Raw genomic sequence first — 15,748 nt, forward strand, 5'->3', positions numbered from 1 at the left:
ACATTACCAAATAGCCTTCTGAGTCAGTCACCCTGTTTTATTACTGTTCTCCACTTCCTTCAAGTTTTTTCTCAAACCCCATATTTTTCACCCTCTTTCTGACAGTGATTTCTATCCTAAATAAATATTCTAATTTAAACTGGTGTAAAGAAAGAGTAATTGCACTGCAATCTGTAGAATTACTAAGGTGTAAAGCCAAGTATGGATGAGAAGGGAAAGGTTATTTAAAATACAACTGTTTCTTTATTCCTTTTCAAGTTTCATTTGAATCAGTTGTCCTTTTGCTGAGTGCAGTCGACCCATAGTAATGCACACTGGGAAGGAATCTTGTGCCTCAGAGGTGCATTTTTCTTCAGTCTTAACTGTTCACTGCCTTGCTAAAGTGGTAACTTTGGTTAATCATGATTCTCAATTAGACATATTATGTGTATGTTTCCATTTTGGCCACAAGCTTAAAAAGGAAGTTTATATTAATTTGCATATTTTCATGTGGGCTACCAAAAGAGCATACACTGAAATTATGACAGATACCATTTTATCATCTGTACTTTTTTCCTGCAGCCTCCAAAGCTCTCTTCACAAGCAGCCTAATTACCTAAAGTGTACATTAAGAATGATCCATTGTCAAACTGGCATTACTTTTAGTTAAAGCCTAGAGTTAATGACTGTTTGTCTGAGCTTCTCATGTCACATTAACAAGTTGAAAGCTTTCTTCATATCAGTAAGGCTTGGAATAAACCAACTGCTACCTATAAAGTTTGTAACAGGTTGAAAGTAGGATTTGAGTCTTTTATTCTGCTTAGAGAAATAATTTACATGTGCAGATAGAGTAAATGTAAATTTCTGGAAAAGCTGTGTTAATCTCCAGCTTTTACTGTTGTGTAGAGATTCTGGCCTTGGTAAAGTTGGTTACAAAGAGTGAAATCAGCAAGGTATTGCGTGGCGGGGGATGTCCACGCAACTGACCCAGGGTCCATCTTGCATAGGAACGTGAGACAAACACACAAGTGTTATATGGCTCGCAAAATGGCGAATTCCTTTATTACAAGACTGGTTATATAGGGGGACTATAGAAAGTTCTGGTACAAGGGTGGGGTTTTGCTAGGAAACATCGAATCCCAAGGGTTTCTGATAAGGGGGTTTGGAGAGATTGGCTTATAGGGATATGTCTGGCCACATAGGGAGAGGGGGAAGGCCAGGAAGGAGTGGTGGTGGGTTTCTGCAGGGTCTGTTTTTTATCACTGGACTGCAGGCTCTTCCTTGGCCCCAACTGTCAGAGCACTTCAAGATGGATGTCTTCCTGTGAGGCCCACTGTCCTTGAAGCATCTCTCTGCACTCTTTGTAAGCTTCCATGCGTCCACTCCCCACAGCAAGGCAAATATTTTCCCTCTGTTGGAGGACTTGTCAACAGCCTTCAATCTAGAGTGAGTTCACTCAAAGGGTAGCTCCTGAATGTGAGTGTGGGAGATGGTGAGGTGTTTAAAAGAAACACCACAGTTGGGAGAAATCTCTGACTCTTAAGCTCTTAAACTGTAAAGATGAGGAACTTTTGATATTTTAACGTAGGTTTAGGCTTCTTGTGTTTGGTTCTTCACCTTCAAAGGTGGTGACAACCAGTTTGATTTGAAGCCCCTGTCCAACCCCAATACTCAGGTTTTTTGCTTAGATTTCAGATTTTCAAATGGAATTCAGCTTAGTCAAAAAAACAAAACAAAACCAAAAGCAAACAAACTGAACCAAACCAAAAAAGATAAAGAACAACAGCTCTTCAGGCATCAATTTAGTACTATCACTGTGAACAAAAGCTAGTTCTTGACAAGAAAGGCAGGTACAGGCAACGACTCAACAGTAATCAGTCTGAATTTCTGCATTTACATGATGTTTTGAGCCACTTTGTTACTTTGAAATAAACAGTTTCTAGGTAGAAGGGCTGTTATTGTTCATTTAGAATACTATTATTCTGCTTTCTTATATTTCTGTGCGGGTAATATAATGCACTCATGGTTCTGAGTTAAAGCCAAACCACAAATCTGTGGTGATTTTGTTAGGTTTGGGGTTTGGTTTTTGGGTTTTTTGGGTTTTTTTGTTTTGTTTTGTTTTTTCCGGAGTGGATATAACAAACACTTTTCACAAGGATAATTAGAATATGAATCAAAACATAAATTTGGAAATAGGAAAACTGACTGTAAGAATAAAATAATCCTTTAAACGAAAGACACTTAAATTATTTACAGTTATTGTTTTAAACCTAGTGAACAGACTGACTTCAGGGGAGGATGAACGGGTTTAGATTCCTATAAAATAAACACATTATTAACTTTTCTCAGTGATAAAGGAAATTAATAATTTAAAATGGCCAGTTCTACCAGACAGAATGTAGTTTTATTTTGTGTTCTCAATATTAGCTTATGGTCAATATCACTAAAGAATTAATGTTATGTTTATTTACTTTTATTAAACATTTAACTGTTGACTTCTTTTCTTTAGCATGGGGTGATTTTTCTACTTGAACTGCCTCCATCTCTTAAAATGCATTTTCATGAGACAAACAAATGAAGCCCTGTCAGCCATATCACCCATCCATATGAGGAGACTAGAAGACAATTTCCACACACACCCCTGCAAAATGCTGTTGAAGCTTGCTTTCTACTTCTTGGCAAATAGATGACTGGTGACCCGGAGCTTTATCATCAGGGAAAGGAATCCCAGAAAGAGATGATTCTCCTGAAGAATAAAAATTAGTATTGCCGTGTGTGTTTTGGATTTTTTTTTTGTCTCTCAAGAGTGGACATGGGTAGTGATTAAAATTAGATTCCAAAAATATTGCCTTCAGTGAAGAGAGATTTTTATGAGCTGTAGTTTCTGTGTGCAAGAATGAGCTTTGTAAATCAGCAACTGATTTCCCTACTTAGAAGCTCAAAGGCTAAGAATGGAGTCACAGAAAGGTCTTGCTGTGGGACCAGCAGGAAGAAATGGTACAGATAGGCTGATAAAATGGTGGTAGTTTAATGAACTAGGAACTGGAAGGAAAAAAAAAGTAAAAACAAACAAACAAGCAAACTTGGAGGAACTTCATGGGCAAGTCCTGTAGTGTTTAACATAGAAAAACATACTAAATAATACAACTGCGTGCTTTTATCTTTTTAAAGTTCAGATTATTTAAAATAGTCTTTAGTTTATCACTTAACTTTCTTAGTACTACCTGTACATTAGCTGTTAAATAATCTTCAACTTTAGCTTTCATATTTTGCTTACCAGTGCTTGAGGAGTCATCTATACTATAGAAGACTGCTCTAGGGACTCAAATTAGTCAAATACCATCTCTTGAGTAAAAGAAAATATTAAGAAATTACCTCTGACGACTTCTATTTGATTAGTTGTTGAGTTTTGGGTTGGGTTGAGTTGTGGGGGGTTTTTGTTTGTTGGGTTTTTTGTTTGTTTGTTTGTTTGTTTGTTTTTTTGGTTTGGTTTGGTTTGGTTTGCTTTGATTTGGGGGGGAGGGCTTGGGGAAGCAGCTTTCTCACATGTGCGTCCTGGAAGCCTGTTTTTTATCACATCTTAGTGATCAGTGAATTGCTGTGTCCGTCAGAGAGAAAGTTAGGTTAAGGAATATGTTCACCTGCAAAACAGCAGTGGTAACTTCAAGAGGTTGGTCTATGAAAACGCAAGGGCAACAAATACCTAGAAGTATTGGATGAAAGCATTTTATCAGTCTTCCAGCAGGAAGAGTGCAATTTAGCTTCCAAGACCACATAAATGGGACATATTGTAGACAGATCATGTTTGGAAAATTTTAACAGGTTGTTGGTGTCCCAGCTCAACTCTTGGGAAAGCTAACTTTATAAATCACTTTCTAAATTATTTTAATAACAGCCATTTCTGGAACTACAGATTATGCAATACCATCTGATTTTAAAGATTAAAATCAAATGGAAAATGTGTTTTGCACTGTGGTGGTGGTTCAGCAGAAGGAGATTCACACATAATACTGCAGCTGCTAGTGGAGCAAAAAATTAACAGGAAGGCCAACTCTATTTGGAGACACTTTTCTTTAACAATTTGAGAAATTACTTATGTCATCTGGGTGGCTTGTTGCAGAACATTCCCAGCTGTAGCAAAGCTGTAGCCCAGGAACTCTCCTCTATGTTTCGGACAGGCGATAGTTGAGATGGCTTAATTCTGTAATTCATGCATGCAACATCAGTGCTCATTGGGTGATTTCAAGACTTGTTTGACTAGTTTCATACGTGTGGTGGTGAATTTTGAAAACAGTTTTCCTGTGTTTCCTTTATAAGGGTTATAATGTGCATCTTGCAGTTTTGGCCCATACCTGTGGGCCCATATCTATAAGAAAGAAGTGATGCAGAGAACTTTTGATGTCATTTTCCATTAAATTACATGTCCTTTGTGTTGAGAAACTGTTTTTCTTTCTTGCTAACTACTGCACATGGGAAAAGCTTTCATGCTTGCGCTACTAACTGCTTTATTTGCTTCAGATTGTCTTGCATTTAGGCCATCTGAAGGTTTGAGTGTGAACAATAGAAAGAGCTGTGATAAGTTGTCAGGGTCTTCTAAAGAAGTTCTGGAGTTACTGGCAATGACAGATGATTTGTCCTTGCTCATCACTTGTCATCTTGACGGCATTTTTTTTTCTCTGCAAAATCTCCCTCGGTGTGTAGCTGAATTCTTTAGAAAAAGAAAATTAGTTTCTGCTTCATCCATGTTCTTGCTCATCAGTTCAATAGCACCTGTGTTTGACTAAGTGTAACACCTTCCTCATGAAGCATAAGTTTGATTTATTTTAATAGGGTGTTAGGAGAACTGCTGGAGTTTGACATGAACACATTTCTAAAGTTACAAAGATGTTAAGAATGATCTTTTATATCTACTGCTGTGGATTTCTACGACTGTGTATGAATGGCTCTGCATACTTTACAGGCTGTAGCCTTTGCTGCAGGATTTCTGCAACTAATGACACAATGTTTTAAAATACTCCAGTGTGAACTCTCAGTCTAAGCAGTGGTTGAGTGAGTAAAGACTGATTTTCTTTTTCAGTTTTTCCATAATTTCATAAGGTATATTTTAGAACTGTCTTGCTAACTTGCTGCTTTGAATCTTAGTAACAGAGAATTTTGTGATATGGCATTATAAATAATTGAATACTAATATTCTATAGATTAAAAATGCTGCATTTAAAAATAAATATTAAATTTCTTATAAAGATTAAAAAAAGCTGCATTCAGAAAAATAGTTCTTGGAAGGTGTTGGTTAATAGCCTATCCTCTGCTTGTTCTCTGACATTAGTTTAGTTGTCTGAGACAGGAATGTGTCAGTTGTCATGGGCATTGGACAGAAATGCACCTCCCCAGTTCATCCTGGAGTTCTGCTTACATATGTTCCTGCACAGTGGAGGTACTCAATGGCACAGATGAAATGGCATCTCAAAGGCACAAAATGTTTTTTGGGGGGATTTTTTCAAAGATTTCCCCACTCAGTAAATAAAAACAATCAGAAGTGCACAACAGTTGGTACAGAATTAATAAATTTCTGCTTCGTTTGGCTATTGGCAATCTGATTCATCACAATTAAGAAAGTAACATATATTTAGAAGCACAAAAGCAGCCATCTCAGGTTAGACCAAAGTGTCCTACCTCCAAAGCTGACTTGAATACCTAAAGGAGCAGTAAAAGCAGGGTAGGTGTATATGATACTGTCTCCTAATGCTCTCCCAGCTAGTGGCTATGCTTAGCTTTAGAGAGCTTTCTGCACTGACCTATAACTTTGTGTGTTTACTAACCTAGAGCTGAATTCTTGTATGATTTCACCTACAGGAAGTGTAAAATGAGAATGTTAAATATGTGCATGTTTTCCTTTGTTTTGGAAAGTGTCAACTCTTCTCCATTTAATGTCTGCATAGAATTTTGTGGTTCAGTCCCCATTATGAATGCACACTCTAGTTTTTCTCAGTTTTAGCTTAGGAGATGAGCTGCATAAACAACAGGTTCACCTGCTTTCTGTCTTGTATAGAAATTTCCAATCTGTCCCTTACCTTCCAGGATGGAAGGGTGCTGCTTCCTGTCACAGAGTCAGCAGAACCAGTGGGTAAATCTGAAACTTGCACTGGGGCCCCTACTTCCTACATGCCCCTATTAAATTGGGTTTTTTGCTTCTAATATCCAGGATTTCAGATTTCTTTTTCATTACTGCCCATATGCTTTTGCAAACATTATTCTCTGTACGTGCATTTTTCCCTGGCACAGAGCACAAGTTCGTACCAGCTCAGTCAATATACATGCAGATATGAATTTCAACCAGAAAAAGATCATCACTCAGATAAAAAAATGTGTTTTATCATTCTGAACATTAGTCATAGAAACCTTCTATCCAAATGCATTATGCAGTCTGTTGAAGCTGTGCTATATGCACTTTTCAGGTTATGATCAATTTTAAGCAGACCCAGACGTGCTCTTTATGGTTTTTCACTTTAATTTGTTATCACCCCTTCCAAGTGAAAATGCAATGGCTTTTTAGAGTAAACAGAATGGCATACACCATAGATAGACAAAGTCATTCTGGAACATTGTGTCATGACTGTAAAGGCCTGTTGTGTGCAAGGAATGACTGCTTTACTGATGACTAATTGGATCTAGGTTGTGTTGCTGCTGGCTTTAGATAGTTTTGAGTGGCTTTTATCTGATTTAATATAGTCTTGTGAACTAGTGCTTCATAGCTGCTGACCAATACAATCTTCTGACTGTGAGATTATGCATATGATTACTCTTAGTTATTAAAGAAAACTTTAGGATTGAGCTACTTTTTCCTTCAAGCATCAAAACTAAAGGTTTTCATTTATTTATTTTCTATAAACAGTGGACGTGCCAGTGCATTCTTCTACACTGAAAAACACAATAATTGGAAAATATTGGAAGGTTATTAATGGTGGTAACATTATATTGCCCTGCAATTCTTACAGACATAGAATGTGCACTGCCAACTCTAGAGGCAACTAAATGGACAATAAAGGCCATCCTGGCAGAGGAGATGCTAAGAGGGAAGGGACTAAGATGCAGCATCTTAATGCTGCTGAAATGAACAGCTCTTTTGTGAGTGATATCACTGTGACTAGGATTTCATCAGCTAAGATTGAATGACCCAAGGATGAAAAGATTGCCTTGAAATCCCAGTCAAATGTTGAGTCCTGATTCAGATGTAAATCTGTACTTCATCGAATAAAATAAAATGTTAAAAAAAAAAAAAATCTAGCAACTTTCTCAGGGCATCATCAGTCATCTTTTTAAACAACATCTGTCAATACTAAAACAAGTTTTGGGTGGATGGTGTAAAGAAAACACCAAAAAGCAGCTTCTGGGCAGACGGAAAGGGAAAGTGAAATTTTAAATCAGGGGCTATTTGTAGCCCATCCAAATTTAGAATATATTAGTTTGAGTGTCTCAGAGTGCACTACAAGTTCATCTCAATTCGACGTAAGCTTTTGGAAAATATTTTTAATATTAAGTAGATTCATGAATGCATAAACTTTAATGGATAAAACATTATCCTTCTGCTAAGGAGTTTCAACTGTAACTAAAAAATGGACACATTTCATCTTGCTATTTGCAAGTTGTGATAAATCTGCCACAGGTAGCCTCAGATGTTAGACATAATGAGAGTGACTTGTGAGACTAGTCAGCCTGTTTCAGAGACTGACTTAAGCCTGTACCTAATAAAACCAGTGACAATTAGAACCATATTCTGTTGAAAAGGCCTTATAATTGAAATCTGAGAGCCTGGGCAAGGTAGATGCTTCAAACGAAATACTTATAAGGAAATTAGAGGAACTGAAAACAAAAGTTTAATGAAAGATACAGTGCATTAAAGTCTGATCAGTTGAAGCGTCAGTCACAAAGAAGTGATCTAGCCCTCTTTTAGCGTGTTTTTAAAAATTTAACAGAAAATGTGAATTTTCATTTTGTGGATTCCTTTATTCTGAAATTTCAGTTGACTTCCATTTTAGAGCAGAGAGAGAGTTTAGGAGCCCTTGGTGGAACAAAATTATCATTGTAATTTCCTCAGTACCACTGGTAGACTTGACTCGAGGGTGTCATTCTGGCAGGCTGCCTTGGAGTCACAGGAACCTTGTGAGACCTCATCTTGAGCAGAGTGGTTACAGCAGGGCAGACGTTCCCAGCAGGACGTCCTGGAGCCAAAAGTTAGGAGGTACAAAGTTGCTAGGAACCTGACAAGAAATCAGAAAATATGTCAACCCTGCTGCCTTTTTTTTTTTTTTTTTCTTTTTTTATTCATTCCACTTGCTTTTAGCGGAACTGTATGCAGATTGACTAGAGGAATTTTTTTTTCTGCTTCAGTAAAGCTTTGTTTTGTTCTGTTTTATGAAAAATTTAAATGGCATAGCTTATGTTGTAATTGGGATAAACTTTCTATGTTTTGGAACTTTATATAAGGAGCAAATGTTCCCTTGAGAACTCTCTTACTGTTCTGTCCACTTTCAACCTTTTTTGGTTTCTGGGTGTATTTGTCTTCCAACTGTTTTGGTATGAGAGATCTGATTAGAACAGCCTTACTCCAGTTCAAGCATCCTGGCTCAGTCTGTTGTGATGCCTCCCATAACAGTTACTCACTTTCTATCCTGTTCTTTTATATGTGCTGTGTGAATGCCTACAGTGGAGAATGCGAGAAAATGTCAAAGCAACATTACAAAATATAATGTTGTTGCTGAATAGTGAGTCTAAATTCCACATAAAGTGAGGACCCTGATTCCTACTGCTAATAATACTGAATTTTTCCAGAAGCACATTAGAAGACAGGGCCTTCAATAGCCATAATTTCTTATCGCTGCTGAGAGTTTCAAATAAGAAGTCAGTTCATACACTGCTTCCTTCCCCCACTCCTCCCCACCCCATCTCTCCAGATCAGAATTTCCAGTCTTTCTTATCATTCTGCTAAACAAGCAGTGACCCCAATCCTAACAGCATTTGAATTAATAATGAAGGTTATCAGCATGGGGGTTTTTGCTGCTCTTAAGATTTGTGGCCAGTTAAACTGTTTTCCTTTGGACATTGCACGGTATAAATCACCATCATTCTTGGCAAGTGCTATTTGTGTTGGTCATCATTAAAAGCCAAACATGACTGTTGTGCAATAGTCCGAGTAATAACAGCCCAGCACCAGTGATCTAACTGAACATTTGAACATTAGAAGTCCCAAGCCTTGTTTCTGTTTTGTCTTTTTTTTTTTCGCCTGGGATTCAATACAGTTTTAAGTATCCAGTAATTCTGAATTGTGAATCAAGATGAGCATAGTGACTACACAAATAAAATGGGATTAATTTGGTTTTAAAACTATTTCCATATTAATGGTAGTTCAGTTTTATTTAGAAAAAAAATTTATAGGAGTCCAGCCTTTCCCATAGTTTATTTCTGGCCTCCCTTCTGTCAATGACCTCTTTCCTGGCTAATGAAAGGAGAAGTGTATTTTTACCATCTTCACTTCCACTGCAAAGTCGATTCAAACATGACTTGCCACAAAATTCTGGTGGATTCAAGGAGGAAACAGACTGAGTGAAAGATGAGTTAGGAAGCACATGTTCTGTTCAACGTTAAGGCAGATCCTGGAATAATTTTCAGCAAAGGCAAGGAGAAAGATGCATGAGAAGAGAGTGAGACATTTTCTGTGTGTGGAACCTGGGACAGGCCATCATTTCGTAATCCCTGTGACAGCCTTCTTTCTCAGGAGAACCATTTCCTTCCTGCTCTTTGCACTTATATGAACCCCAGCATTGGTGGTGTGGATTTTTTTGGTTTGGGTTTGTTTTGGTTTTTCTCGGTTCATAGGCTTCCAGGGTAGGTATACACTGGAAAGGCCTTAAAGGCAGGAAATACAGAAATCTAACAAGAGTTACTTGATATTCATTTTCTGCCTTCCTCTCTGTTGCTTCCTCTCAACACACAGTACTAAGGCAAAAATGTTTTCATTTGCTTTTCAGTCAGCCAAAGCATATTCTTTTCTGTGATGCCGGCAATGAAATGTATTTTCCAAGTTTAATTGGCAAGTCAAACAATAACACAAATGCTTCTGCAGAATTGTGCTAAAGGTTCTCTGTCCTCAGTTCAATAGCAAAAGTCCTAGAGAGCATGTGCTTTGTTGTCTTTTGCAGAGAGCATCCATTTAATTTTTTTCTGGCTTTCACAACAAGCTGACTGATAGCTGGTTTGTTCTCTATTTCAGGTCGTGGAGACTAATTTGGTTGCTTTTGACTGTCACTGGATCATTATAAATGAGGTAACTGTCAAGCAAACACTGTTGTGAACACAAATCCTGTTTTGAGGCTTACTGACAATATTCATGCTGATTCTCACTTTGCCAACAGGAAGCAGTAGCTATGACAAAGTTCAAGTACGCTAAGGGAGTAGATGTTGCTTAATAAAAGTAGAATGACAAGTTCTTGGACTTTCTTCTTTTATCTTGCCTGTTTTAAATGAAAGTCCTTGAATGAATAAATGGAAAATAAAATGAAAAACCCCTTTGCTTCTGAGTATCTTGGGATTTGATATTTGAGCTGACTGTTCTTGCAGCATCTTTTCAAAGTCTTTTTTTTTTTTTTTTTAATATGTAATCTTTGTAGAGGACTTCTTTAATTTTGTTTATATTTTAATGATTTTTTCTTAATAATCAAAATAATAATAATAATAAAATCCCATATTTCACTGTCCTTAATGAATTGCCCAAGAATTCCATCATGGTTGATATCCAAACCAGTTTCTATTAGTGAGAGGCTTTTTGGTAGACTTCTGGATCAGGTCATATGTGAATGTTTACAAAGGGAAAAAAGAAATTTGAGATCCTGTTTTTAAACTGTGAGATATGTTCCTCCAAGAAAGCTTGTCAGCTACAATATGACGTACAAATATGTGAAGTACTTTTGCATATAAAACATTGAACAATACAGTTCTTAGATTTGACAGTATTCAGGTTTTTCTTTTGTTTATTGAAATACAATTTAGGTCCAGAATAGCTGGATTTTCTGAGTAAATAACTATCCCCTAACAGGTGTATCGTGCAACTCCTGAAATTCTCAGGATAAAAGATTGGTTGGAGATATTATGTGTAAATTCCAGGTTTACTACCTGAATTTACTGTACACTTCTGTTTTCATACTTAGTTACTAGATTTCCATTAGTATACTCTGGAAAACCAGTGGATTTCTGGCCAGGTTTCCCTGGAGAAAGATATGTCTCAGAAAATGCTGTGAAGACAAACGAGGTCCAGCATAAATTATTAGTCTGGGCCCGGCATTGCTCTCCACCAGTATATTGTGTGTGTTTTCTAGCACTGAGTGGGGCCTTGCTGGTTGAGAACCCAGCTTTGATTTGCAGGCAGTCATGTGAACAACATACATGTTTTCTTTTCCATGTCAGATTAAACTGGAATCCACTTGCAGTAAGTGGAATCTTGAAGAAGAGTGTTCATCTCTACTCTTTAGAGTTAACAGATAGTATTTTAAGGAGACCATTAACTGAATATAAAGCCATCCTCTATATCAGTAGATTGGACAGCAACCATAGGAAAAGCTCAGGTTTTGGCTTGCTGTTCACATTAAAAAACAACTACCATTGGCTTTTCATTTTAAATGTTATTTACTTTCCAAAAGTTCAAAAGAAGGTGCTTGCTTTTAGCTGTTTCAGCTCATCCACCCTCAAAAAGGAAAATAAAACCGAGGGTCCATTCCTAGCATACGTACTTTCTCTTCGCTTTTTATTCAGAAATTAGTGTCTCTGTGGGGAAAAAATCTGCTTTCTAAGCATTGTTATTTGCACATTGCAGCAGATTAAATGGCAGAGCAATCAAAGTGGTTACCACTCAACTGCCTTCTCCACTCCAAACTCTTTCTCTGGGCTGCAATCCCAACAGCTAAGAGAGATGAACGATATATGCAGAGAAACGTACATCATCACTTCTTAGTTTTATAGTCTTGCATGTAAAATAGGAAAAGCCATGATTTAACTTAATTCCAACAAACTGTGCTGTAAACTATAGCCATTAAAATCTCTGTATCTCATTCAGTCATTCATGTTTTTGGTTTTAGAGAAAATGAATCTGTTTAGCGCTATCTCAGCTTAGTCTGCTTCTGGACTTAAATCCATATTCCCACTTAAGTAAAATTTCAAACTCCGTTTAAAAAATGCTGATAATCGCACTATTTTGCAGACACAGAGATCAGATTAGTCAGGAATAATACATTGGTAGGTAATAATACATACAGACTTCTGTTTTGCCCAATTTTTCCTTATCACTATGTTCAAATTGCAACAGAAATGTTCATATTTCCTGAATTATGAATGTTGTATAACATCCCTTGCTTATTGACACATTTTGCCAGTTCAGTAACAACATTGCAATGCCTCCATTTGCCAGTGCAGGATTTGGAAATGCAGTGATTTGTGGGGCCCTTACTCTGTGGTATGTGAAACAACAATCTTTACATTCAAGTCCTTTTGAGGTGGTTATCACTTCCTCATGATGACCTCAGTACTTCCATATGACTGTGAAATGATCTCAGAGCTCTGTCTATTTTGTTGCTTGTAGGAATCTTCTGTGACAAGTTAGACACGTATTCGAGTGCCCACATTGGCTAAATCAGACTGTCAACTAAGTAGCTGTAGCACTGCATCTCTGGCCTCCTAATTTGAAATTCTAAGATAATTCATTACAGTGAAAATGCATTGTTTTGCAAAATCTACATGTGAGTGAAATAATTCCTTGCATTGAGACACCAAAATAAGATGAAATTGTCTTTCCTTTTCCATCACTGTGCCAAGGGAATACAACATACTTACCAACTACAGTAATACAAAAGAAAATACCACCTTCAGTTTTGTGATCAGGAGTCTGCTTAGGCTTTGTGAGGTAACATCTGTTATTTTAATTGCTCACTCTTAATGCTATAATGCCTGCAAAGAGTTCCTTAATTTTTATTGTCCCATTAGTTGCAACTTTATGTAATATAGCAAATTTTCTTGAAGGCTCTGTATCATAATGGAAATATATGTGTGGGAGGAGGGATCTTGTTCCCATAAAACATAACACATCATATTAGTCCTCAGCAAATAATGCAAATCTCTTCTGATCATTGTAGTCAGCTGAGAAGACAGTCTCCAAATAAATGTTCCTATTTCTTCAGGGCCTTAAAGCAGATGTTGCAATTCTTTATTTAAAATTTGCAGGAATCATAGATTTGAATGTAGTCATGATCAAATTTGCCTTAACAAAATGTGAGAATGGATTTCTCACACTCTCCCTCCCTCTGTCTGTCTGTCTTTGCTTGCTTAATTTCCTGCACACAATAGTAAATAAAGCTCCAAAAATCCCAGGATAGAAAAATCATATTTCTTCTAGGACTCTTAAATCACAAGTGTGATTTTATTTAGTGGAACTGAAGAAGGGGCGTTTGTATGATTTTCATCACTTTCCTTTTCTCTTTTTAAATGAAAGAAATGTCTCTTTTTTTCATTTTATGTCATGTCTCTTTCAAGCATTTTCCTTTGTTAAAACTTTCAAGGTTATCTTACTATTACCTTACCACACCCAAGAAAGCCACCAGTTCTCTGTTACCATTGTTATCTCAAGGGCAGCCCCAAACGCTTTCCAATGCCTACAGTTACCATACAGGAGGTGTAACTATTAATGTTACTTTACAAAGGATTGGTTGGGTTTCATCTACAATAATGTGCGAATTATGACCAGCTCTATTAGAATTAGAATGGAATGAGGGCACAGAAAAGCTGATTTGTGTGGGGAGAGACTGGTAAGGTTGGCTTGATCAGCCTATGAAAACAAAGACTGAAAGAGGATGTGCTCTCTGTTTATAAACGCATACAGAGTGTGAATAAATGCATCATTCTCAAGGGCTAGAGGACAAGGTTGACACAAGAACAGATTACTTCAATTTGTCTGTGGGCAAACTGAGGTCAAACGTTGGTAAAAGGTTTCTAATTACCAGGCATCAGAGTCTGGAAAAAATTCTTTGAGAAAAGAATGAAAAAAGCTTTCAAACTCTTTTAAAAAGACCAGTTTATAGAAAAAGATCTAACAGGTTTGCCCATCATAGCACATGAGAGGGCTGGAGGACCTACAAGGTTATATTCAAAGGCCACTTTCTGATGAGCACATTTTTCCTAAAAGAAGGTTGGTCCTTGATCCATGTATTTGACATTGTTCCATTGTGTTTCACCCTATTGCCCTCCACCAGGAAGAAGAGCATAGAGCATAACTATGTTTTAAGCTTGAGCTTAAAGTTCAGGTCCTAAAGTTAGTTCAAGTTCTAAAATCACAGCTCAGTTCCAGGAGCTCACATAATTCTACCTTTTCATATGGATAATGATTAATAGTAGACCTAGAGCTTCATTTGAACCCTTTTGCGATGGGTCAGTTCTGCCAGTGACAACACCCTTTTTGGAACAGGGGGGCAACCGAGCTGCCAGCTCTTGGCATTAGTGAGAGCTAATGGACAGACAGACTGAACCCTGCTTTCTCCAAAATTGGATTTTTTGTCTCTGTGAAACCTAAAAATTGATTTCTCCTTGTCCTATCAGGTTTTATTCAGCCTCCTTCCCAGAGGCAAGAAACCTAAGGGAGATATAATGGGGCAAGTGATCATGCAGTTCAAGATCTGAGCATCGTGATTTTATGTGATGAAGTCCTGGCATACAACAGGGCAGGTCCACTATATTATAAATACTGGAATCATCCTCTTGGCCCAAAATTAAGATGTTTCTGTAAGAAATGGTATTGCTGCCTTTCTTTTGTGCTTATTACAGGAGCATGTAAATAAATTTTTTCCCTTCATGTCTCTTACTAGTGGTACAGTTGCGCTATGGTGAACAGTAAGTCTCTGACTGGGCTGCTTATCTTAAAATAATGGGACAAATCAGAATGGGAATATATATTAGGTGTCCAGTCTTGCTTCCCACTGGAGTCCCTGCCTTATATATCAAGATAATCCTCTTCAGTTCCCTTTTCCTAATTCATCTCTAAAGAGTTATTATTTTAAAGCACCATTTGTTTCCTTATTTATTTTCCTACTCAAATGAAACATACATCTAATTTTATCCTTGTTGCATTTGTGATAGGACAGTCTCCCCTTTATTCCAAGTTCAGACCAATAAAAGAAAGGCTTGGAACTATATTTACTGAACTTCTGATGTAAAGGAAACAACAACCCCACATAACCTAGCCTAAATTTATACAGGTGCCAACTCAGTTCAACTTGGCCAACTTTCTAATTTTTTTTGACATTTGATGATTGTGTAACAGATCATCTGCCATCCTTATATCATTATACTGTATCCTTCTTTGAAGTGCAAATGAAAATTGTTTCCTCTCATACAATAGTTGCTTTATATAGTTTTCTTAAGGCAGATCCAAAATTCAAGAATGAGAGATGATATTGGAGAGTCATTATATAAAGGGCTTGTCACTCAGTCAATGCCAAGTATCTAAAAAATCACAAAGAAATACATAGCAAATGACTAATGATGAATTAGGGTTTGCATGGCATTGCTTTGTTGTTAACCCAAAATCTGAATTTATGATACAATCAGTGGAATTCACAGCATTTAAAATAACAGCTGGAAATAATCTGTAGATGTATATACCTCCTTGGCAACCCTACAAAAGTATCTTTGGTGTTTGAATTCTTTTGTTATTTCCCAGGTGATGTATAAAATATGA

General features: G+C 37.1%; 1 protein-coding gene across 1 annotated transcript in view; it reads left to right on the forward strand.

Annotated features, from left to right (window-relative positions):
- Positions 1-15,748, forward strand: part of GRID2 (glutamate ionotropic receptor delta type subunit 2) — a 558,809-nt gene that overhangs the window by 318,311 nt on the left and 224,750 nt on the right. The window contains exon 5 of the mRNA XM_027894516.1: positions 10,247-10,300. Within this exon, the coding sequence (XP_027750317.1) occupies positions 10,247-10,300 (54 nt within the window). The remainder of the gene's footprint in view (positions 1-10,246; positions 10,301-15,748) is intronic.

This window comes from Empidonax traillii, unplaced genomic scaffold (genome assembly GCF_003031625.1).
Source record: "Empidonax traillii isolate 1590-97213 ecotype Southwest subspecies unplaced genomic scaffold, ASM303162v1 scaffold431:size823745, whole genome shotgun sequence".
Lineage (NCBI taxonomy): Eukaryota > Metazoa > Chordata > Aves > Passeriformes > Tyrannidae > Empidonax > Empidonax traillii.